Consider the following 21560-nt stretch of genomic DNA (forward strand, 5'->3'; position numbering starts at 1 on the left):
CAGAACCTTGACAGGCGCCTCCAACACCACGTCGACACTCTCGTTAGATCGGGCGGTTAAATGAACGATAGCGTTGCGACGTTTATTGACTGTATCCCCATACATATAGAGATTATACCCAACATGTCGATTTTGTTCACTTTTAATCCTTTCTTGTTTCTCGCATGGCCTTTTGGCATTAAACTGACTGTATGCACCACAATACCTTATCACACTGAATTCAATTCTTGTCTGAGGCATAAAATGGCCACATAGCGAACCAACGTATTGTCAAACTTCCTTTAGAAATCGCGGCTTCGCCCGGAGCGGTGCATCAACAAAGCCATTTCGGTTCCCTTTTGCATGCCGTGGAGACACTTTCTAAGTAATCTCTGTTTATCATTAACAGTCGATGTTCGGATATTGTTTCTAGCCCCAGATAGCCCGAAGTGTATTTATTACAACTACTACTCCACACAACAGTATCGTCGCCACTAGCTTTCGGACAAAGCTATCAAGTGCGTTCAGAGCCCCACTCCATCAATACGAGCCCACCCGCATTTTTTTTTTTTTCACACAGTGCGATACGCGAACAATTCTAGACCCGCATTCACGAGCCAGAAGCAACCAACATGAGCTTGAAAGTGTTGATCGCTCTATCGGTAACAATGGAAAGCTAAGAGTGGGTCCCATCAATAGTTTGACATCTCCGCATCTACGCTTAGAATGTCGGACATGCAGCAGGAGCAGTCCGACCGGTCCCAAAAGGTTCCCTCCTCGGATCGCTCGCCACCGCAAGCGCGACACAATTCGCGAGTTCAGACTGCGAGATTCGATATAAGCCGCCAAGTTCATGAGCCGAGTCAAGCCTTTCCCTCGGACGTGCTCGCGCGATTACTTACCACCAGTTCGGAAGCTCCGAGTCATACTCGTGAATACCCAGCTTTGCTCATGTATGGGCGGCCTGCCAATCACGCACCATCAGTTTCGCATGACTAAACATTTGGACGTCAGGATCAACATTTACTATCAGCCCTAGAAAATTGTGGAGGCAACGGCTTTACGACTTGCAGCGCCGGTAGTGTTAGAATAAGCACTTGCTTGGCGGGCGATCATCGATTGGCGTAACTTCAACGATACCATTTTGACCGCGAAAAAACCCCACCACGTCAAACCTATCGATAGAGATGCTCTACCTTCCGTCTCGGTAACATCCGTCGTTTGGTTCGCCCTGAAGCTACCCAAGAGCTATCGCGACCATTCACCAGTCTTGTCTGAATGGAATGAACCTCACCTAGTGCTTTATCTAAGCCTCCCCCATCACGGTTGTACCAAAGAGTGCTTCGGTTCGGATACATCTCCGGCTGCAAGCGAACGCCACATCAACAGCTGACATCTCTATCTCATGAACTAGTGCAGATGTTCAGCGATGCACTATGCGTCAGGCACTTCTCAACTTCGCCAGGTCACAGAGGGGCCGGAATTAGCACCTCAAAGCTTGATAGCTTAGGCTAACCCGAGTAAAGAGAGTCTTTCCTACACAGTGAGATATAAGACGAAGGGCTGACACGGATTCTGCTCCGCAACGCAGCGCATTCTGCAACCACTTTCGTACACTTTTCATTGTTGATTTCGTTCTTTCTGTGACAAAACGTCAGAATGCTTTTCCAAAGCGCCATTCTGTTTACGCTGGGCGCCGCGGCCGCTGCAGGTGGTGGCGGAAGATCAAGCACCTCCTCATCCTCAAGCTCTTCCTCCTCCGGCAGCTCCTCCTCTACCGACTGCTCCACCTGGTCCAGAGTCGCCTCCGACCTAGGCACCACCTTCCAAGGCTGCGGCCCAGCCGCCCGTGGCGCCATCCGTGCCCCCTTCCACGACTGCATCAACAATGGCTGCGACGGTTCGCTCATCCTAGGCGATGAATGCGGCCGCTCTGAAAACGCTGGTCTCACAGCAACCTGTGCGCTCCTGGCTGAAAAGGCAAAGCAGTACAGCGTCGGCACCGCAGACATGATCCAGTTTGCCGCCGCCGTCGCCATCGCCGTGTGCCCTCTCGGGCCCCGCGTAAAGGCACTCGTAGGACGCACAGACAGCAGCACGCCCGCGGAGGAGGGTCAGGTGCCTGCCACTAAGGACCCCATCGACAGCATCTTAGGCAAGTTTGCGGCTGTCGGCATGAGCGCGAACGATGTGGTTGCGCTGGTGGGCTCGCACACTGCTGGCACCCAGTCGTTTGACGATCCGAGCCAGGCGGGTAAGGCGCTAGACAGCACGCCGAGCAAGTGGGATGTCAAGTTCTACAGTGAGACAAAGGCGGGGACCGCGCCGTATAGCTTCTCGAGTGATAGGCGGATGACGAATGATTCTTCGGTATGCTGCTTTGCCCCCTTTGCTTTAGCCTACTACCAGGATAGATACTAATTATATGAACAGACCGAGGGCTCGTGGAACCGCTTTGCACACAGTCAGGGAGCTTGGGCTTCGGCGTTCACGAGTGCATGGGATAGGTTCGTCGTCGTCGGGAACGATGTCGATAGCTTGAACGACTGCTCCAGCTCGTTGCCTGGCTCGTCGAGAAGGAGAGCCGAGGGCATGAGCAGGCCGATGGGAGCCGGTGCTTTTCATTGAGTAGCTTGCGCGCGTACAATGTAAATACCATAGGTACGACCATGATACAAAAGTAATGTGAAATAATTTGCAGGGTGTTGAACCCTTCGTGTGGGCAGCGGAGATCGTAGCGGAAGCTTCTTCACATTTACTCTTCTCATCTGCTTTATTCCTGATATAACCCTCGAAAGCGTGGTACCACACTGTTCGCGGAGCGACGCGGACCGCGTACTCTACTAGCCGAAACCAGTTTAGCGCGGTCCGCTGCGATGCTTCTGAGTGAATGGGCGAACGTTGTGAGCGACATCACCCAGCGGTCCAGGACAGCGAATGATATGTCTTCAAATTATTTGCGAGAAGTTTTTCTGACAAGCTTCTAGTCCAAACGGTGTCAGATCTTTCAATTTAGCTGAGAGTGGTACCCTTTCCACCTTCAAATGTTGAAACTCTTGTCGCTTCGTTGCAAATCGTTGCGTCCTGGACCTCAGAATCCTTTCATGAGTCCCATTAGCTCATCTTATGATCTAGTAAGGATTCCAGGCAGAATTCGCGTAACTTTCTGATCGAGAATTGTGGATGCTACAGTGGATGAGATAATCCGGCCAATGAAGACTTACGCTAGATGTTTGTCTGTACTTCATAACAATGCTATATCTTAATTCATCATCTCAGCTTATCTTGTTCAGAGCCAGGAATCTCAAACTATGGGCGTCTGGAATGTGGATACACGATGATTTCTTTGAGCAGGCTGTTGAACGCGATGAAACTCCTAGAAGTCCCGTCAGCCCGCTTTTCACGACGGTGGCGAGTGGAAGTTTTACTATGCCAGCGATACCTATTCACAGTATTTCAAGTCTCTATTAGCTTTCCCAGCGGCGATATGGATGTAGCTCTCCAAACTTCCCTAACTCCCAAGCACACCAGGCAGGTCAACCCCTCAGCCGTCCAAGATGGCCTTCCCTCCAGTTGACCAGCCTATGCCTCCCCATCTCTCCCCCTTCCTCCGCGGCTGGACCTCCGTCCCCGCCGAACTCCGCATGAAGATCCTTTCCCAAATCCTTATCATCCCCCGCAATTCCTTCAAAGGCTCTCATCACCGTCTCGGACTGCATCTCTCCCCCGCGCTCTTCCAAGACTAATGACCTTTCAGGCCGCTTCATGCACCTTGCACTGCCCTCCTCGCCTGCACTTATAAAGACGCTGTGTTCGACATGAAGCAAGCCGCGCTCGAGATGTGGTACGGCGAGAACACTTTCCGTCTCGGCGGCATTGGCTTTGGATGTGGCGAAAACCTGGCGTACCCATATATGGTGCCGAACCACAACGCGTTCGCGCATCTGCAGCATGTTCAGGTGCATGTTCGGGGCGACCATGCGGGTTGGGCGGATCTGGCAAAGTACTGCGAGACTACAAAGTCCATGTTGAGGTTGATTGCCTTTGAGGTGGAGTTTGTGCGGCTGGCTCACCCCGACGCGAAGTCGAAGTCGCTACAGGACGCGTTCGCGGAGGTGGGCCCGCTGGAAGTGCACGCGGAGAAGTTCGTCCTCGAGTATTATGGAAAGAGTGAGTTGCTAAGTCCGGCTCGGGCGCTGGTTGTGGCAGATCGGATGGACTACCGTGAGATGGTGGGTGTGTTTGAGAAGATCAGTATTGCGAGTGGGGGAAAGGTGGTGAAGGAGGCGGTGCAACGGTTTTGGTATGATTGTAAGACGCGCGTGGATGTGGATGAGATTTGGCAGCTTCCGCCAAACTCGATTTACCCTTAGCAGAAGCATGTTGTTAGAACGCAATGGTATTAGGCGTGGAGACCGCAGAATATCTTTGAGTTCAATCGTTTCTTGAAAATCTTCAGGAGCGCAAACATTGGTAAACTCTCTGAATCGGATAAAGGTATCGTAATAGATATTCAGTATGTCGCCATGAGCACCATGAAGAGTCAATCGTATCATGAACCTTGGGAATAGATCTAGTAGATAGCACGCGGTTCAAGGTAGAGTAGTCGCGGCTTCGCACGAACAACAATTGTCATGCACAAGACTTTTCAATCCACTGAAATTATACAGAACGTTCGAATGCGGTTACCCGCATATCCCTCAATGACGACATGACAATCCTTTAGCAGACGTTTGCTTTCCGTAGAGGTGACATGAGCTCATCTGCTTTCCTCAAGAGCAAAGCACCCCCAGGGACTTCGAAATAGAACGGTTACAATAATATCTGTAGGATTGAACAATAGAATGGTTCAGGCGTGAGTTCAGCGCGAAACGGACATAGTTGTGCACGCCTCACAGGTCTGTGCGACTCTAATCAGGGAATTGAGAATTCGAGAGTCTCCCGCATTGCAAGCGTCGGTGTCCCTGGCTGTCCCGGATTTCACTGACCAAGATCAAAGTGATTCCCAGCGGTCTCTGTTCTGGAAACGGTATATGCGGATGGTATTGACAATTTCCGCAATCTTTCCGTTGACCGGAATACTGCGGCAGCAACGTCAAATCCGATTGCGTTGCGATTCATGATTGGTCATACGGAAGTGTTCTGCATGTAATATTCGGGCTGGAATCCTATGTTCGAGCGCAAGGCCATCAGAGTCTAGCCTCTGATGGTTGCGGAGGGCTCCCATAGATACATCTCACCTAATATGAGCCCAAAGTGTTCCCGTGCGCATTCCACTGAGCTTCCTTCGGTACCATTGGATGACGGGCTTGGGCTAGAAGCCTCCAGAGTTCCAGTACACAGTACATTGCCTGGATATTGCCAAGCTCGTTCACCAAGGCAGTGCAAAGCAGACGGCGGCTGGCGTCGTACCCCACGCGGTCGACCGGCTGACAGAACATCTTAATGTATGATCAAGGTGTGCAAGCCAAGCCTGCAGCAAGGGTAGCTCTTGCACTTTGTTGAAATGGGGAAAGGCGTACGCTAGTCTTGATCGGGCGAGCGTTCCGTACATTCACCGGCGTTGGTCGTTCCACCACCGTGTGGCATCTCTGCAGCTCGGACTGCATCGATATATTTCATCTCTACATTGTGCAGAACGATGCATATATTCGCGGGGAGCTCGGTGTGCCAAGGCTTATAACCGAAAACAGCTAGCTCTGAGCGTTTCTCGCCAAGAATAAGCCCGCGTTAACTCAGTCCTGCCACACAGCACGCATGTTCGATGAAATTCTATTGTCGCTAAGATCCTTCTAATTCCATACAAACCCATATTATCTGTCTGTGTGGTTAATTTCGTATACTACTTGAGCAGTATACCTACCTATGCAATCCATCCGTCTGCATGTGTATGTGCTCGTGAGGACGTCCGAGTGACTGCGCCAGGTTGAAAAATGGTTTCTACGAGCAGGATTGAACTCAGAAGCTGAAGCGATGATTACCATATTGAAACAATAGAAAATCACGTGCATTAGCACCTTAAAGCTGTACTCACTTTCGCACTATCATGAGCCTACATGGATGACCAATTCAGATGCCGCGAAGATGGTGTACCGTGCGCATATATCTCGGTGCTTACGCGCTAACATATAGTGGGAATATGCTACGTAGGCAGTTCAAATAGAATGCTTCTGCGCCAAGTGACAGGGGCAGCAAAGCTTATGCTGCGCGATACATCAAATGTTCCATGTTTCCAGACATTCCTCCAGGGATGTTTATTGCCATCCGATTCCGTCTCGTTTTGGGCCACATCTGGGAGTGTTGGAAGCTTAGAAGATGCTCGTACACGCGGCTACTGGGATTTCGGTGGAACGCCTCACGCGAAGTCTTTTGTGGAGACATGTGCTCCATGCGGTGAATCGCTCCGCAACCCCGTACCGAAAACGCAAAGACCTCCGATGCCTTAGAAGAGTCTGCAGACGCCATCTGCAAGCGAGCACTGCGTGAAGGCTTGGGGCCAACTCTACAACTAACTTGCTGGATGTAGGTGCTTGCTTACGCGGGGCAGGAGTTGTTACAAGAAGACGGCAGTCTATAGTACTACCCATCCGGTCTTCGGTCAAACAAGCGTTTCTCGTCAAGCATCCTCTCATACTGAACTCTCGCACAATGAAGCTTGCTCTCTCTATCTCGCTGGTTGCTGCTGCTCTGTCCTTCGAGGCAGTGGCACTACCAAACAAATACTCAGAGCCACATCCATTCTTCGACAAGAGAGGCATGCCAGCGCGCTTTGAAGTCACGAGTCACGAGACTATCAATGGCGTCAAATCCACAACCGTCCAGAACAAAAATATGTCTGCGCTCTACGGTATATCTCAAGCTCCTCTTCTGATGACCGCTCTCTGATAGAGACCTTTGTAGAGATTCCCGACGATCTAAAGAACTGGCCTTGGTGGTGCAGCGAAGACCGAAGCTATTGTAACGCTGATTGGGCTCCCACAGTGGGTGAGGGGAATGCACTCGCACAGTGGTACGAGACACCTGCACGTTGCTCTGACTTACACTAAATTTTAATCCGTGTGTAGGCTGGAGGACAGGGGAGATGCGGACTGTACCATCCAGCGACCTCAGAATTCGAACATAGATGGATACACGGCATACGTGCAAGTCAACAATCATGCTAAAGCAGGCATGTTCTTCACACATTTTGGAGACACAGATCGTGCATGGAAGGGTACGTTTCAATCCGAACATCCGCTCCGCACCTTTTCAGACATGTACTGACTATGTACACACAGCGACATTTCCCTGCTTGCAGCTCGGATACATCATGCGTTCGTTGATAGAGGCTTGCCAGTGTAATGGAAGGGTCGTTGGTATGTCCAGAGTGCTCAAGCAACTCTTACCACTTTGCTAACAGCCACCAGGGTCAACTCCACTGCCAAACTGCTGGATCAAGTCTATGAGCTTCACTGGCGACCAAAACAGCCCACCTGGCGGAGGCAATGCTTATCCAGGAGCTGGAGTCGGGATCGCCCCATACCCCTGAACATATCTAGCAGCAACATGAAGCGTGAACAAGGTGATGGCGAAAACGGACATAGCTTGCCACTCCTAGAGTCGGATGACCAGCCCACATTCAATACAATAATGTTCATCCTGATCGTGTCATGTGTTCAGCCTCTTTCATAGTGATTTTCATTCACCTAATCTCAGTTTGAAGTTGTCTGCACCGCTGCTCAAGATGAACAACATCTTTTTTAATTCCATAATGAACGCATCTCTATGTTTCAACAAGCGCTGAAGCGGGACTGATCAATGAAAAACTCATGCAGAACTAAGTCGTGCCGAGTTGCAAGCTGTAGTACAATTAGATGTATTATCCGTCCATACCACTCAGAGGTAGCACCTGTGTAAGGGTTTTATTCCAAGGCTGCACAGCCAAAGTTTAACATCTAGGCACCCAGTGCCAAGTATAGGCTTTCCGAAATACACTTAGATACATTGATTTACATGTCTCTACTACCTCTAGAACGGCATTTTTTGGTAACCGCAACCGTATAGGGTATGAGAATACGGCATGGATGGAACTTGATAGAGGAGTGTAAGAGTTGGTTTACTTATGCCATTTTTCGAACTGAACAACTCCCATCAATTCGCAAACGCTTCCTCTGGCACCAAAAGACCCTTTTGCATGGAAGTCCGCTTGTCGCGACTCCAGTCTTCTATCTGACTCCAGTCTGCGCATGTGCGCTGTGACTTCGAATGCAAGTCCAAAAATTCTGAATTGTTATTCTTCGGCCATGTAAAGGTATAAAGACTCAAGTCGCCTGTACACATAACAGATAGCCTCAAAACCTCAACACAATGATCTTGGGAGCATGTTAGTCTTTGAAGACGTCAAGAATGATCTCTAGCTTACCTAGGTGCCGATACCAATACTCCATATCTTCTTGCAGCCACGTCTGTTGTGTCTTATGGCTATATAGGAAATATCGCATTTTGTTCTACGAAGCATCAGCTGGGAGACGGCGTGGTTATTCGGACAAGGCAACTCACTAAGCAATGGAGCTCATGATGAACACCCAGAGCTGCTAAATAGCCCCCTCCTTTTACCTGGATATTTGTGTCTGCATTTCCACCTTCTGTGATTACTTCGTCCTTCGTAGCGTTAAAATATAGGTCTGCAGATGAGCATTAGATCAAGTGATTTCCATTTACTTGATTGGCACTTGCCTTGAAGAAGTGTCTTCCACGCGACCGCGTTTTCATTGCTAGGCGGTCCTGAATATGTGGTGTAGGACGTGAAGCTCGTCGCATGCACATCGCTTGTCATGCTTCTCAAGTGCGATCGAAGTGTTTGCACTGCCATGCATTAACCACAGTAGTATTTTTTCGGCGCACAAAACATACGTCTTGTCATAGGAACAACTGAGATGTTAGTGTGCCGAAGCAAAGAGACGAGCAGAGCAACATGTAAAGCAACGACGTATATTGCAAAAAGAATAGAAAGTATTCTTCGATGCGCACTGGAAGTTGGTAATTTTTCTCTCCCTAACGTCTCTTCCGGGAGTTCTGGGAGGAGCTTCTCCTCCTCTTCGATCATACCTGCGGTACGCATCGTGGTGTCGCTAGAATTTCGCTTCAATTCGAGAGCGTTTGAGAGAGGTACTGCACAACTGTGCTGCTTTCGGCATGCGGTATCCGGTGTCTGCCATCTGCCAACCACTCGTTATCCCTGTATAGGTATATGCAGGCAATATTGGCGCGTGGCCAAGTCACTAGGGTTACGGGTTGCCTCACATACGCAGTGACGCTAAGGAGCCCTGCTGCATGTAAGCTGATGTTTGTAGATGATGTTTTCAGCCTTGTGGACTTGCAAGTTCGTTTAGATGCGGGATCTCGCTTAGATGCGCAACTTGCAGGATCATATGGAGCATGTACCCAAAGCAGCCGATCTCATTTAAGCGTGGCGTTCTTGGCCCCAGTTACTCTGTCCCATCCATTTGACTCTTTACTGGGCTGTATCTCAACGATTAACTGCATCGATAGCTCAGTGCCTTCACAATAGCATACACTTCAGTCGTCTTGCAACTGCGCATCTTTCAGAAGCCACTATGCACCGATTCTTCACCACACTTGGTATTTTCTTCGCTCTGGCGATGTTCGCGAAAGCGTTTCCAGTAGCAAGTCCAAGTACGTTCGATCTCAGTCATAAAAAAAGAGAGGAAAGCTGTACTGATTTCGTGACAACAGGACTTGTGGAGGTCAGCGTCCCAAGAGAATGCGATGAAGGAGATAAGGTTCTGAAGAGTATGTATTGCGAAAACAGAATAATCGAGCATTCGCTCAAAGTTTTAAGGAAGCAAGTACGACGTCATCATTGGGAGCTTCGATATCTTCCAGATTGCCGCTCCATGCTATGGTTTTAAGAAGAACTAAAGTACACTACACACACGAGATAATGTGTGAGCTAGGGTAGAGTCGTAACTATGATAATGCATAGCATTAAACCACAGTGTCTTCTTGGAACTATATTACTGAAGATCAAAAACATGGTATATTTTTACTCGTCCATTGCCTGTTTCAATTGTGGTGATGTCCAGATGTTATCGCGGAGCAGTGATTTGAATCCGATAGTACAAAGACAACTTAGCACGCAATATCACTAGGTCGCATTAAATCCAGGCTTCAACTGCGTTCCTATGGAAAAAAGCCTTGTAGCCGGGCTGAATGTGGGGCGCACAAAATGCTGTGCTCGCGATGGCCTGGCCCGTATTGCCAAGGTCGGAATGTATTACAGGCATCTTACCCAAAAAGAATCGTCTCTGCACGCGCATAATCTTTGCAAGTCACATATGCTTCGCTGGAACCCTCTGTACTTCAAGAGGTGATGCATACGATTCTGGCATGTAAGCCTTTCTGGTGGTCTAAAACCAGTACGCGGGGTTGCAGGCATTGGCTTTGGCAGGGGTAAAAGGGTTGCGAGGACAGGCTAATCATCCGTTCAACCAGCTTGGCAAGTAGGCTCGTCGACAAGCATGAGAACTAAGCACCAGTCCGATTTATTAACTATCTTGGCACCTGGGGTCGGGCACTGGTTCGGACGTAGGATGCGAATGTACCTAAGATACCGGGGGCGACAAGATGGGAGCGGTCAGCAGGCCATAGCTCATCCGCATGGCATCGCATGTTATCCGGCATCTTCCAGTGCGCTCTCTGTCGGGCTCCAAAATCTGACATAGCCCCACACGTATTAGCTTAGTATCTTGCCTAAGCGCCGTCCTCAACCCAAGCCCATCTGCTCCAGATTTGGGAATCTTTGCAGCGTGGCCGGCCGGGATGGCGGACAACAAAGGTGGGCGGAGATTGGCCAATCCTGTGTTGTGCATGAGCGTGTACTCAGAAAGGTTCCGTGGCGGGGGCGAAGCACTCCTACGTTTGGAATACTGGGACGATACACGAGCTATGGTATGATATAAGGAGAAGATCGGCTTTATCACTCCCAATCTTCTGGTTCAGACAACCTTGCCTTGTTACACTGAAGCAGTGGTCTCAGTCACTCTCTATCTGATACCCCTAGTCGATTCTTGGTACACACTCTGTCGCAAACATGATTATCCACGCACCCTCAGTTCCCACCATCATTGGAGTGCTAAGCTTTCTGCTCTTCCTCAACGTGGCAGGCGTATTTTTACGCTTTTACGCTCGACGAGGCCTAGGTCAGAGACTACAGGTCGATGACTGGCTTATGATTCCAGCCATAATTGGTACCTTTGGTTGCGCCGCATGTTTGTTCCACGGTATGCAAGACACCCTTCGTTCTTTTCACAGTGCTCACATGAGATAGGCATTCGAAGAGGATCGATGGGTTATCGATTTATGCCCATCGTAGACCCTTCAGCAGATGCTTCTACGCTGGAGTCTCGGTCGGACCCCTACGCAAGAGATTGGGTAATTGTAGAAACTCGCTTGGTAAGACAAAACGAACACGAGTACACAAAACAAGACTGATGTAATTAGCTGGAGTCGTCTTTCTTCAACATTCTGCAACCAACCCTTGGCCTCATCAAGTTGGCTGTCGTACTCTTCTATCGACGTCTCTTCGTCGTCCAGAAGCGCTTCGGGGACGCTCGAAACCTGGTCATCTCAGGAATGGCAACCCTTGTCGTTCTATGGACGCTTGGATATACATTTGCCAAGCTCTTCCAATGCGGCAGTCACTCGTTTGAACGCAGGCCGTTCTACGACTTCGACTATTCCACAGCAGTTTGTGTGGACACGCTCATGCTGGGATACTCCTTTGCCATCACAGATTTCCTCATGGATTGTTTGATCGCTCTAATCCCGATTCCTTTGGTAAGCAGCAAAAAGAGGGCCCTTGCGAAAACATGAGTGCTGATCCGCGATAGATCTGGAAGCTTCATCTACCAATCGGCCAGCGCCTAGCGGTCATGGCTATATTTGCAGTAGGATCAATGTAAGCGCTCGCCCATACAATTGATTGTTAAAGGCTTACCTGGATAATTTAGATCAATTGCTGCGTCTGGAGTACGACTGGCCGTATCTGTCTGGATCCAACATGTCGGCGTTGACCCAGAATTCGACGAAGAGCTTAATCTTACAGCCGAACTTTTCTGGGGTCTCATTGAACTCACCACCGCTCTCCTCGCTTGCTGTCTTCCTACACTTCGTGCGCTTGTCAAGGTACCATTCGTCAGCAGTACTATACGCAGTCTGCAGAGCTTCCTTTCTATTGGCAGCAAGTCTCAGACGTCATCAATGGACGCGCCGAAGTCGCCGTCGTTGCTCCAGTTCGATTCCGCAGTTTCAGAGAAGGGCAGTGGCTACATCGTCAAGCAATCGGGTGTTACAGTGCACTCCAGCAGAGCAGACTCTGTGTAGGTACTCGGTAGCGCACGCAGGACGTTCGAGATTGCAACATTGCGGACAGACGGTTGAAGTGTTATTGATTTGCATTACCATTCGGAGTAGCATGATACCTGATAGATCTCTTCATCATTCTCGCATATACACTATAGAAATCTTACTGAAAACGAAGCTCAATACAACGTCTCAGTGCAAGTACTTTAGGTTGTGCCGGCGTCTCGTTGGTTTTCACAGTTGATATCGTCTTCACAAATGTCCTTATACGTTGGTATTCTACCTTTGTTTTTACTGTGGGCCTGATTTTTCATCCCGTGAAATGCGATCAAGTTGCATGTTTTAACGCTGAGTGTGGCGAAAATAGCCAGCATTGCCTGTCCCAGTCAGTTGAAGCTCCTGGCGAAGGTTCAAGATACCTGATCGGTCAGAGGTGGGCCTGCGAGGTCAGTCTAACTATGGTATGGTCAGTGAGTGCTCCATACGATGCCAATTTTTTATTATTATACCTCGACAAGCGCGAGCCAGAGCAGTTAAGAGATGCTTTAATGGGATTGATCAAAATGTCCATGAGTAAACTCAAAGTTGGGAGGACACTCTGTACAACGAAAGCATCTTTCCGGTGGACCGACAACGATTTGATGCGTCTGCTTGACACCTTGACTACTCGAAAGGTCCTAGCTACCTTAAATCCTGCGAAACTGATTGCATGTTCGACTTCTCCCGACTCAGTTAGGCAGGCCTCAGCTGCACCAAAAGATCTACCACTGATCCCGGCGTGCATGGGCAGAGCAAAAACGGTATGGGGCGGGGTGAAGATAGTGTAGACACCCAGGACGCACTCATCTTTAGTTCAATCCGAGTGGGACCGCACCCTGGATGAAATGTGATTCGATGTACCTCACCAATATCAAAGCGATGATGAGTGACCTGGAAGAAGTCGTCATCCCTTTAGAGTACCTGAGCGAAGAATAGCGTCTGCGGTATACATTCTGAAAGAGTCTGAGTTTCCAGAAACTGACGCCCGAGTGGAAAATCTGGATGGGCGTGGAAGAACAAGACGAGGTGCTGCTGTCCGGACCAGGAAGGCTCGGTAAGGGCTGGGTATGGGACGACAATGAGGCTGATGAATCGGAAGAGAAGACCGAGCGGTACCGACGGGACCCGAAAGCGAAGAAGAATATTGGGAGTATGAAGAGGAAGAAATCGAAGATGAAGATCTTGCGGAAGAGGTGGCGTGGCTAACTGTGGTTCATCAAAAGTTCGAATAGCTCGGTCGCATCGCTGCACATGGTGAGGATCTCTCATGAGTTTTCTGCCCATATAATTTGGCGTTGGGACTGATCTCGTCTTACGCCGTCTCGACGATGATTGAGCGTTGAGTACCTTCCCACTGTAATGCAGACCGGGAGTACCGCACTGGCAAATTGATCAACGGACCGTACCTCCGAATATTCCATGCTTCCTTTCCGGCCAAAGCTGGCATCAGGATGACTATTTTGCCACTTTCGCTCTTGCCCTGTCCTCATCGCTTTCGTATTCAGGCAGTGCTTCGCCCCTCTCTGCCATGTTGGCGATCGGCCTCCCGCCAAGTTCACCCTTGGTCTCCATCGCCATCGTCGACTCCGTGCCCTCCCCACGCCGTTCAACAGGGATCAGTGCATCATAATATCTCGGAATTGCATACCCAAGGATGATAGCTAGCATTGTGAGATGCGCAATGATCTGTGTACGCAGGTATGAAGTTAGCCAAATCAGGACATTCGAAAAGTTTCACCCTAACGGTCATGGCTAGAGTAAAGTGGCTCCGTACTGTGGTGTTACTTACAAATCCAGTTATCATCATAGGGTCATACCTCAGAGTATGAAACTCAGGGTAAGCAAATGAGAAGATTATTGCGAGGACTGGGCCGCTAATGTAGCGAAGGAGGATAGGCAGGAACGAAGGAATCTTCCAATTCTTCCCAACTCCAACGATAAGATTGAGGTCCCGGCGGATCTGATTGCCCTGTAGTGTTGTAAGCGATTGGGTCTCGGCATGTGAATATGTTAGCTCACAGAGTAAAATGCGAGGTACCAGAACTTTCTGACAGCAGCGTTCAAGTTCCAGATATCCCATCTGGTAAACCGAGGAGCCGCAACATCTGGCCGACGTGCAACGGTGACTGCAATAATTGCACAAAGAACATACAGACCAACTCCCGCACACGCCCCAGCTCCAGGGCTTTTAACGCCGTGCGCTAAAATTATACCAAAAACTTGACCTCCGAAGAAGCCGAAGTTGTAGATGGCAAATGCAGGGAGGCCAGTTTGCTCAACGACATCAGACCATCGGTATACCGTGGTCGAGCTGGACACCTCGGTCCAGACCACGAAGATGAGAGCAACGTTGTTGACCCAGCGATCCACTCCATCCAGTAGGTAGTAGCCAAACTCAGTGCAGTACTACAATTGCTGTCAGATGATGTTGGTAGCACTCTATGTAGTAAACTTACCGGAATGCACATGAGAAATGATAGCACAGTAAGTATGGTGACTACCCAGGGCCGTGAAAGCTTGGTCATGCCAGAGTCACAGATCAATGTGACGACCACGTCCAGCATGACAAACGCAGAGCTGAATCCCAGAACTATGAGAGTGAAAAACAACAAGACTGCCCAGAAATTGGCGCCTGGCATCTGGAGCACGGCTTCAGGTAGGGTTAGGAACCCTACGACAAACGCACCGAGCCTAGACCATCACTCAGCATACTCAACTTCAGCCACGCCCCTAGAGCAATGTACGTACCGAACGCCGTCTTCCGGCCACCGTCGCAGATAGCCGACAACTCCGAAGACTGAAAATGCTGCAAAATTTTCAAATAGCACGTTGCTGCCACATATGAGGATCGCATCCATCACTGCGTTAGCGTGCTTTTGGTTATAGCTGGCGTAGCTGGTGAAATAGCCAAAACCAATCCCAGTCGAGAAAAACACCTAATCAGATTAGTGACAAGTACTAACATGCTGTGTACGCTGCTCGAAAAATTGACACTTACCTGTCCGACAGCGGTCTGCCATACAGTCCCGGTAGCCAATTGATCGACTCGAAAATTCGTCCAAAGGAGGGCGACGCCTTCACCGGCATTCTCAAGCGATAGTGCTCTGCCAACAAAGATGATTGTGGTGACGATAGGTAGGCCCATTGTGAAGTACACAACACGGCCAGTCATGCCAACTCCGCGGAAGATGGAAAGCCAAATGAGGAACCAAACAAACACGGACCATCCCAGAGTCTCCCCGACGATCTTTACGTGCGGAAAGCTTGTATAAGATACGACTAAGTCACCGCTAGCGCTCAGGCTGCCTTCCGTTATATTACCGACTGAAAGGACGTCTGTCCAATAGAACTATCGTTCCATTAGCCACGACATATAATGTCTATACACTGGGTGTCAAAGTACTTCTTCGAGTCGACCTGCCCAGGGTAGTGGGCTTGTGAAGCTGTGACGGAAATAGCTCATGATCCAGGCTAGGTTGACCGTGAAGTACTGCACCACAACAAAGCTGACAAGGACAGGCCCAAGGCCTACTCCTTTCAAGTGGCGATTAATGTTGTTGAACGCGATGACAGTACCGCCACGATAGGCTTGTCCAATCGATACCTCCAAAATCAGGGATGGTATTGCGATCTGGTTAATGTTTAGTCAACTTGTCGAGTTCAAATAATTTGAGTAATTGTACCAAAAATACAGCCAATAAATAAGGTATGAACCACTGAAGATATTAGCTCGACCCTGGGGCAATGGTGACCGGACCGCTTGCCTGGAGACCGTAATTGTTGTACACTACTGATGGATACCGTAATAGGTTACCCTGACCTGCGCAGCCACCCATAGCAGCCAAAAGAAAGGCGGCTCTAGAAGGCCATTGATCGCGGCCATCGTCTGAGGTCGGCGGGGGTGGAGCAAGTACAGCGCCCACTTTTTTTAGGTGTCGGAACACCATTTCGTAACAGGCCACCGGTGGTGGAAAGTTGAGAATACAGAAGGACCTTTGAGCGGGCGTTAGGCCTGCCGATGGCTGCTTGTTGTCCAGTTTTGTATCTCGAAGAAGATCAGCCACTGGGATCTTGCCTGTTGCCAAGCACTCGGACTCCTACGGCCGCACGAACGCATTTCTTTTGCGGTCGTTTGATTTTGGATCTTGGCTCCTGTTTGCCCTAGAATTGGAGGGAACGCGACTTGTGGCTTCGACGGCTTTCAGATAACGCTGTACCATTGGAACGGTAAGCCTAGCTTCTTCGCGTCACCACATTATCTCTATGGATGTCACTTTGCACCTCTTGGAAGAGGCTTGACCTTGCCCAGATGTCGTGATGGCATGGCGAAGGTCGGAACTCAAGTCGTTCACGCCAAGGTCCGCCCCGTAACACACGACCAGAGCTCCTGGCGTACGTCAAAAGATGGAGCGAGCGTGTTGCCTGCGAATCATTGTTGATCTTGGCTTTCCGGACCCATGTGGAGCACGCGCTCTTAGTCGCTCAACCAGCCGCTTTTCCGACTTGACGAAGCTGGGTATATCTTGGCCTCCCGCCGCAGGTTTCTCACGCGCTTATGGCGTACTTCCGCCGCGCCAGCATACCTTTTTTCGTTCCTGGAGCATGGTGTCGTAGAGGTCGTGTGATGACGTTGCAGACAGTGCGGCGAGGTTCTGAAACTAGGTCTTGCTCAGGCTAGCTGCTTCTGGCCTAGGGTACATGCACCGTCAACAACTTTCCACCCTCGAACAGTAGAAGATATTGAATCGTTCGGCTCGCTTGAAATTTTTCGACTCGTGCATGAAGCTTTCTGATATACATATTCCATAGGTATTGGGTAGCCTAACGGTCGTGTGCGAAGCCCCGCCCAATGATTTTACGTTGACATCATGAAGGCTACTTGTAGTGTATACATAGCCACAATCTCCAATGGCCGCAATTCACACACTCTCCATTGAAACAATATCCTCCATGCTAGATTCTTAACATTTAAACGCTTCTCCACCTCTCAAGACCAGCAAATACACAGTTCCCAGCAATGCCTCATCAAGTAGCACCACCGCCATCTGGTGAATTCCAGGTCGTCCTCTCCAAGACTTTCTCGGGTAGGATAAATACTTCAGATCATGGCAAACACAAACTAAGGAAGTTGTAACAGGCACAACTACCCATCAGATCGAAGTCATCGGCGAGCACAACCGAAGCGCAATCATCCAACGTACCGAGCACAGCGGCAGTGGAAGCTCATCAGAGAAGACAGGCGATGTTCCTGCGTAACTCTCCAGCTGCTCGATCTGTCGATCGGGTAGACCTACGGGTTGTTGGCTCCCTCTTGCTCTCGCATACTGACAGCCGCTCTGCAGCGACGATGTCCAAGAGCTCTTGTCTCTTGTTAGCCAGCTACGAGGCTTGCCGTCGCACGCTTCAAAAGACATTTTCGGTCTGGATACAAAGGTGGACTTCAATACATTTGAGCTTCAGTGGAGTAACGGAGATGAAGATTCGGCGGCAGGTGCTGTTAATGAGCTTGCGAGCGAGCAGAAAGATGACTTCAAGCGAATTGTGGAAAGCATTGATGCGTTGGCAAGGACATTCGCTGAGCAGGATTCAGCGGTGTAAGCCGTCTGGGGAAATATCAAGTCGGAACTGTCACGTAGTACTGTAGCTACTTTTTCCACGCCGTCATCATTCAAGACTTGACTCATAGTACGGCGAGAGAATGATTCTGTTGTCTTGTCGGGGACGCTACGTCTTGATCGTTTTCATTACTATTGGTCAGCTATGGGTCCACCTATGAGTCGTTTTTGATTGAGACTGTTGGTCACAGCTTCTCGAACATGATTATTTCACAGCTGTGCGAAATTCCGGACTGCTCTTCTGTTTCAGTGCGTCGCAAATACCTCTCTTGTGGGATTCTCTCGGTCGCGGAAAAATTGATATACCGCTATATTACTTGAGGGAAGTAGCAGAAGATTAGGACTCACAGAAACAGCCTGAACTCAACGATTCGTTATGAGCGGGGAGGTCAGTGAGCCATGTAAATTTGCGAGACTGCTTTATCTCGAATGTCATCACGAGTGAAGTTTGTGCTATCGACAATGTGTGAGGACTTTCGTCTTTGGTTCGGAGTACCAATAAAGGACTTGCATTGGTTTTCAACACGATATAACGTCCCCCTCTGTGTGACGGAAAACCCCCGGTGCAGACATGGGAAATTTACAACAACAATTCATCATTCACCCTACAGTCTCTCAAAACTATGTTCAAACCATGAGCATAGTCCATAGGTTTATCCCTAGTTATCGACTTGGAACCTAAAAATACAACACCATGATCGTGCGATTGATTATTACCTGTATCCGTCTATAGCAGCATTGATTTCTCACCCCTGCTATTCTGCGATAGGAGCTATATTAATCCCTTTCGGAGTCTTTTAGCTGTTGTAGCATCATCACGGAATGCTCTCAAGATATCTTATGCTTTCCGAACTGTAGTAATATGAGTCCTAAAAGTTTCTCCGTGAGAGGAAGCCTTATGGCTTCTTAGCGCGGAATCTACATCAAGCTTACTCAGTATTCTATGGGAACAAAAACACTAGCCACCGGTCACGGGACTAGATGACACAAGCCACACCAGCAGGGCAAGCCAAGTCCGCCGCTGGTTCACCTAACAACTTAGCCATCTTGCACTTCCGTTGTTTTACTCCTGTACAGGATAGTCCGCATCGGGGTTCGATGCTGCAGCAAAGGCTCCCAATGACGTGGACGCGACATGAGCGTCGCCTCACTGGTCAGCCTGCGCCACGATGCGGACTGGTGGGCAGCGCATACAACCACTACTGTGCCGCCTGATCACCTTTCATCCTTCGACGCCTTCTTCCATCTTGTCGACTTCCGAACACCTTGCGCCAATATAACCAACGAATCGAACGAATCGGACGAACCGGACGAGACACGTATCGCGCGTGCCATGAGATCGCGCCCGATGCGTTGCTATGGCTTTCTTACGCCTCTTGGAGCGTAAACCGGACGGAGCCATCGTCTTCCGCGAAACGACCAGCAGCGATGTTCCTGCGTACGCAATACTCTCGCATACTTGGGGAAAGGGGGAGGTCAACTTCCAAGATATGGAGGACAGCGTAGACATGGGCAAGACTGTTAGCAAGGCTGGGTGGAACAAGATACAGTTCTGTGCAAAGCAGGCCGCAGCTGATGGACTGCAGTACTTCTGGATAGACACTTGCTGCATTGACAAGAAGAATGCGGTCGAACTTGGCGCGGCGATTAACTCTATGTTTCGGTGGTATCAGAACGCCGCGCGCTGCTATGTCTATCTGTCCGATGTCTCCAAACCCGACGGAGTAAACGGCGAAGGGTCCTGGAAAGAGGCTCTCAGGACAAGTCGTTGGTTCACTCGAGGCTGGACGCTTCAAGAGCTCGTTGCACCAAGGCTGGTTGACTTCTTTAGCTCAGAGGGTGAACGACTTGGTAGTAAACTGTTCCTCGAGTCAGAGATACAGAATATCACTGGTATCGCAAAGAATGCTCTTCGAGGTAGTGCACTGTCGAGTTTCAATATCAAAGAGCGCAGATCCTGGGCAGAGTGCCGTAATACTACGATTGAAGAGGATGAAGCTTACTGTTTGATTGGCGTCTTCGAAGTCTCTATGTTGCCCAATTACGGAGAGGGAAAGGCCCATGCATTCCGACGCCTGGAGGAAGAGATCCACAAGCTGTATAAGGGTAGAGGTCTCCCTAGATGGGCTACTTGATGCAATAGACTAATTAGCACAGGTGTCGATTTCGACCAATATGCCGTCGCGCTGAACCTCGCTTCGATCCCTGAAGCTGCGCAATTTGTGGCCAGAGAGGAGGAGCTGTCTCAAATGCATGAGCAGCTTTATGGTCATGGTCATACTAGCCGAGCAGCGGTAGTTCTGCACGGACTCGGAGGGATTGGAAAAACCCAGCTAGCGATCAAATACATCAGAAAGCATAAAGAGAAATACACAGCAATATTCTGGCTAAATGCAAACGATGAAGACTCTCTCCGGCTTAGCTTTTGCGATATCGCTCGACAAATTCTCACACGTCACCCTTTGACTGAGGTGCTCTGTAACGTCGACTTGGAAGGAGACCTCAACCGCGTGGTTAGTGCAGTCAAGGCCTGGCTCAATCTCCAGGACAATACACGTTGGCTGATGGTTTATGACAACTACGACAACCCCCGAACCGCTAGCTATTCCGACCGCTCAACAGTGGATGTGCGTCATTATCTACCAGAGAGCGACCAGGGCTCAGTGATCATCACGACGCGGTTAGCTAGTGTTACGCAGGGGCGGCGTATTCATGTTCAAAAGTTGACAGGTCTTGAGGACGGGCTCAAGATCTTATCGAACATGTCTGGAAGAGGAGACATCGAAGACGGTATGTTAACTAGGTAACATATGGATTTAATAGAGCTGAGAAGGCAGATCTCGATGCAAAAGCGCTTGTTATGAAGCTAGACGGCCTACCACTTGCTCTCTCCACAGCTGGGGCTTACTTAGAGCACGTGACGATTAGCTTCGCGGAATATCTTCGGTTATACGAGGCATCCTGGTTAAAGCTCCAGAGGACGAGCCCACAGTTAGATTCGTACCAAGACCGCTCGCTATACACAACATGGCAGGTCACCTTTGATCGAGTACAAAAACAGAATGCGGCATCAGCCCAATTGCTTAAGCTGTGGGCATATCTTGATAAGCAAGACGTGTGGTTTGGACTTCTTCGACACGCATACTCTGCAGACGACGAGTGGATACAGAAGCTTACCGAGGACGAATTGAGCTTTACTGAGGCGGTTCGACTGCTATGCGAATACGGTCTGGTTCATCCAGAGCCTTCACTTGGACAATTGTCTGGGTCGGCGGGGTATGGTGTGCATAGCTGTGTACACTCATGGACAATATCTGTATTGAATGATGGGTGGGACGATGATCTCGCAAGGTTAGCTCTGGTTTGTGTGGCATCTGAAGTTCCTAGCACGGATATAGATCAGTGGTGGCTCCTTCAGCAGCGGCTCCTTCAACATGCTGCACAACATGAACATTCCATTACGAACGGCACAATAGATATTGTGGGAATGGAGTGGGCACTATACAACCTAGGCTTGCTCTACGCCGACCAAGGCAAGCTAGCAGAGGCAGAAGCTATGTACAT

The 21560-nt window shown here is 49.6% G+C and overlaps 8 protein-coding genes across 8 annotated transcripts in view; 7 read left to right on the forward strand and 1 right to left on the reverse strand.

Annotated features, from left to right (window-relative positions):
• Nucleotides 1-1638: 1638 nt before the first annotated feature.
• On the forward strand, nt 1639-2607 carry CC84DRAFT_1187409 (ligninase LG6 precursor; the record flags this gene model as incomplete). The annotated part of the gene is made up of 2 exons (XM_018180931.1): nt 1639-2349; nt 2413-2607. The coding sequence occupies 2 exons, from the start codon at nt 1639-1641 to the stop codon at nt 2605-2607; spliced, it is 906 nt and encodes a 301-aa protein (XP_018036905.1).
• A 1190-nt stretch (nt 2608-3797) lies between these two features.
• Nucleotides 3798-4398, forward strand: CC84DRAFT_1259712 (uncharacterized protein; the record flags this gene model as incomplete). Its single annotated transcript, XM_018184933.1, has 1 exon — nt 3798-4398. The coding sequence occupies one exon, from the start codon at nt 3798-3800 to the stop codon at nt 4350-4352; it is 555 nt and encodes a 184-aa protein (XP_018036906.1). The 3' UTR covers nt 4353-4398.
• A 1729-nt stretch (nt 4399-6127) lies between these two features.
• On the forward strand, nt 6128-7098 carry CC84DRAFT_1164793 (uncharacterized protein). Its single transcript, XM_018178563.1, has one exon. It carries the CDS (start codon nt 6628-6630, stop codon nt 6862-6864), a length of 237 nt encoding a protein of 78 aa, XP_018036907.1. The 5' UTR covers nt 6128-6627; the 3' UTR covers nt 6865-7098.
• Nucleotides 7099-9431: 2333 nt separating this feature from the next.
• On the forward strand, nt 9432-9900 carry CC84DRAFT_1259714 (uncharacterized protein; the record flags this gene model as incomplete). The annotated part of the gene is made up of 3 exons (XM_018184934.1): nt 9432-9654; nt 9715-9771; nt 9821-9900. Exons 1-3 carry the CDS (start codon nt 9576-9578, stop codon nt 9898-9900), a joined length of 216 nt encoding a protein of 71 aa, XP_018036908.1. The 5' UTR covers nt 9432-9575.
• A 949-nt stretch (nt 9901-10849) lies between these two features.
• On the forward strand, nt 10850-12461 carry CC84DRAFT_1164794 (uncharacterized protein). The gene is made up of 4 exons (XM_018178564.1): nt 10850-11433; nt 11482-11817; nt 11871-11938; nt 11991-12461. The coding sequence occupies exons 1-4, from the start codon at nt 11326-11328 to the stop codon at nt 12361-12363; spliced, it is 885 nt and encodes a 294-aa protein (XP_018036909.1). The 5' UTR covers nt 10850-11325; the 3' UTR covers nt 12364-12461.
• Nucleotides 12462-13750: 1289 nt separating this feature from the next.
• On the reverse strand, nt 13751-16556 carry CC84DRAFT_786472 (SNF-domain-containing protein). The gene is made up of 9 exons (XM_018187379.1): nt 16146-16556; nt 16065-16097; nt 15785-16012; nt 15380-15730; nt 15130-15317; nt 14838-15072; nt 14401-14787; nt 14171-14350; nt 13751-14067 (listed from the first exon to the last, which is right to left on the reverse strand). Exons 1-9 carry the CDS (start codon nt 16326-16328, stop codon nt 13837-13839), a joined length of 2016 nt encoding a protein of 671 aa, XP_018036910.1. The 5' UTR covers nt 16329-16556; the 3' UTR covers nt 13751-13836.
• A 787-nt stretch (nt 16557-17343) lies between these two features.
• CC84DRAFT_1246155 (uncharacterized protein) lies at nt 17344-18103 on the forward strand. Its single transcript, XM_018184189.1, has 3 exons — nt 17344-17465; nt 17519-17633; nt 17724-18103. The coding sequence occupies exons 1-3, from the start codon at nt 17399-17401 to the stop codon at nt 17977-17979; spliced, it is 438 nt and encodes a 145-aa protein (XP_018036911.1). The 5' UTR covers nt 17344-17398; the 3' UTR covers nt 17980-18103.
• Nucleotides 18104-18990: 887 nt separating this feature from the next.
• CC84DRAFT_1146785 (HET-domain-containing protein) overlaps nt 18991-21560 on the forward strand; it is a gene marked incomplete at its 3' end in the record, with an annotated part of 3832 nt that continues 1262 nt past the window's right edge. The window contains exons 1-3 of the mRNA XM_018176568.1: nt 18991-20102; nt 20154-20786; nt 20834-21554. Of these exons, the coding sequence (XP_018036912.1) occupies nt 19355-20102; nt 20154-20786; nt 20834-21554 (2102 nt within the window). The 5' untranslated portion in view covers nt 18991-19354. The remainder of the gene's footprint in view (nt 20103-20153; nt 20787-20833; nt 21555-21560) is intronic.

Source organism: Paraphaeosphaeria sporulosa (assembly GCF_001642045.1).
Source record: "Paraphaeosphaeria sporulosa strain AP3s5-JAC2a unplaced genomic scaffold CC84scaffold_5, whole genome shotgun sequence".
Taxonomy (NCBI): Eukaryota; Fungi; Ascomycota; class Dothideomycetes; order Pleosporales; family Didymosphaeriaceae; genus Paraphaeosphaeria; species Paraphaeosphaeria sporulosa.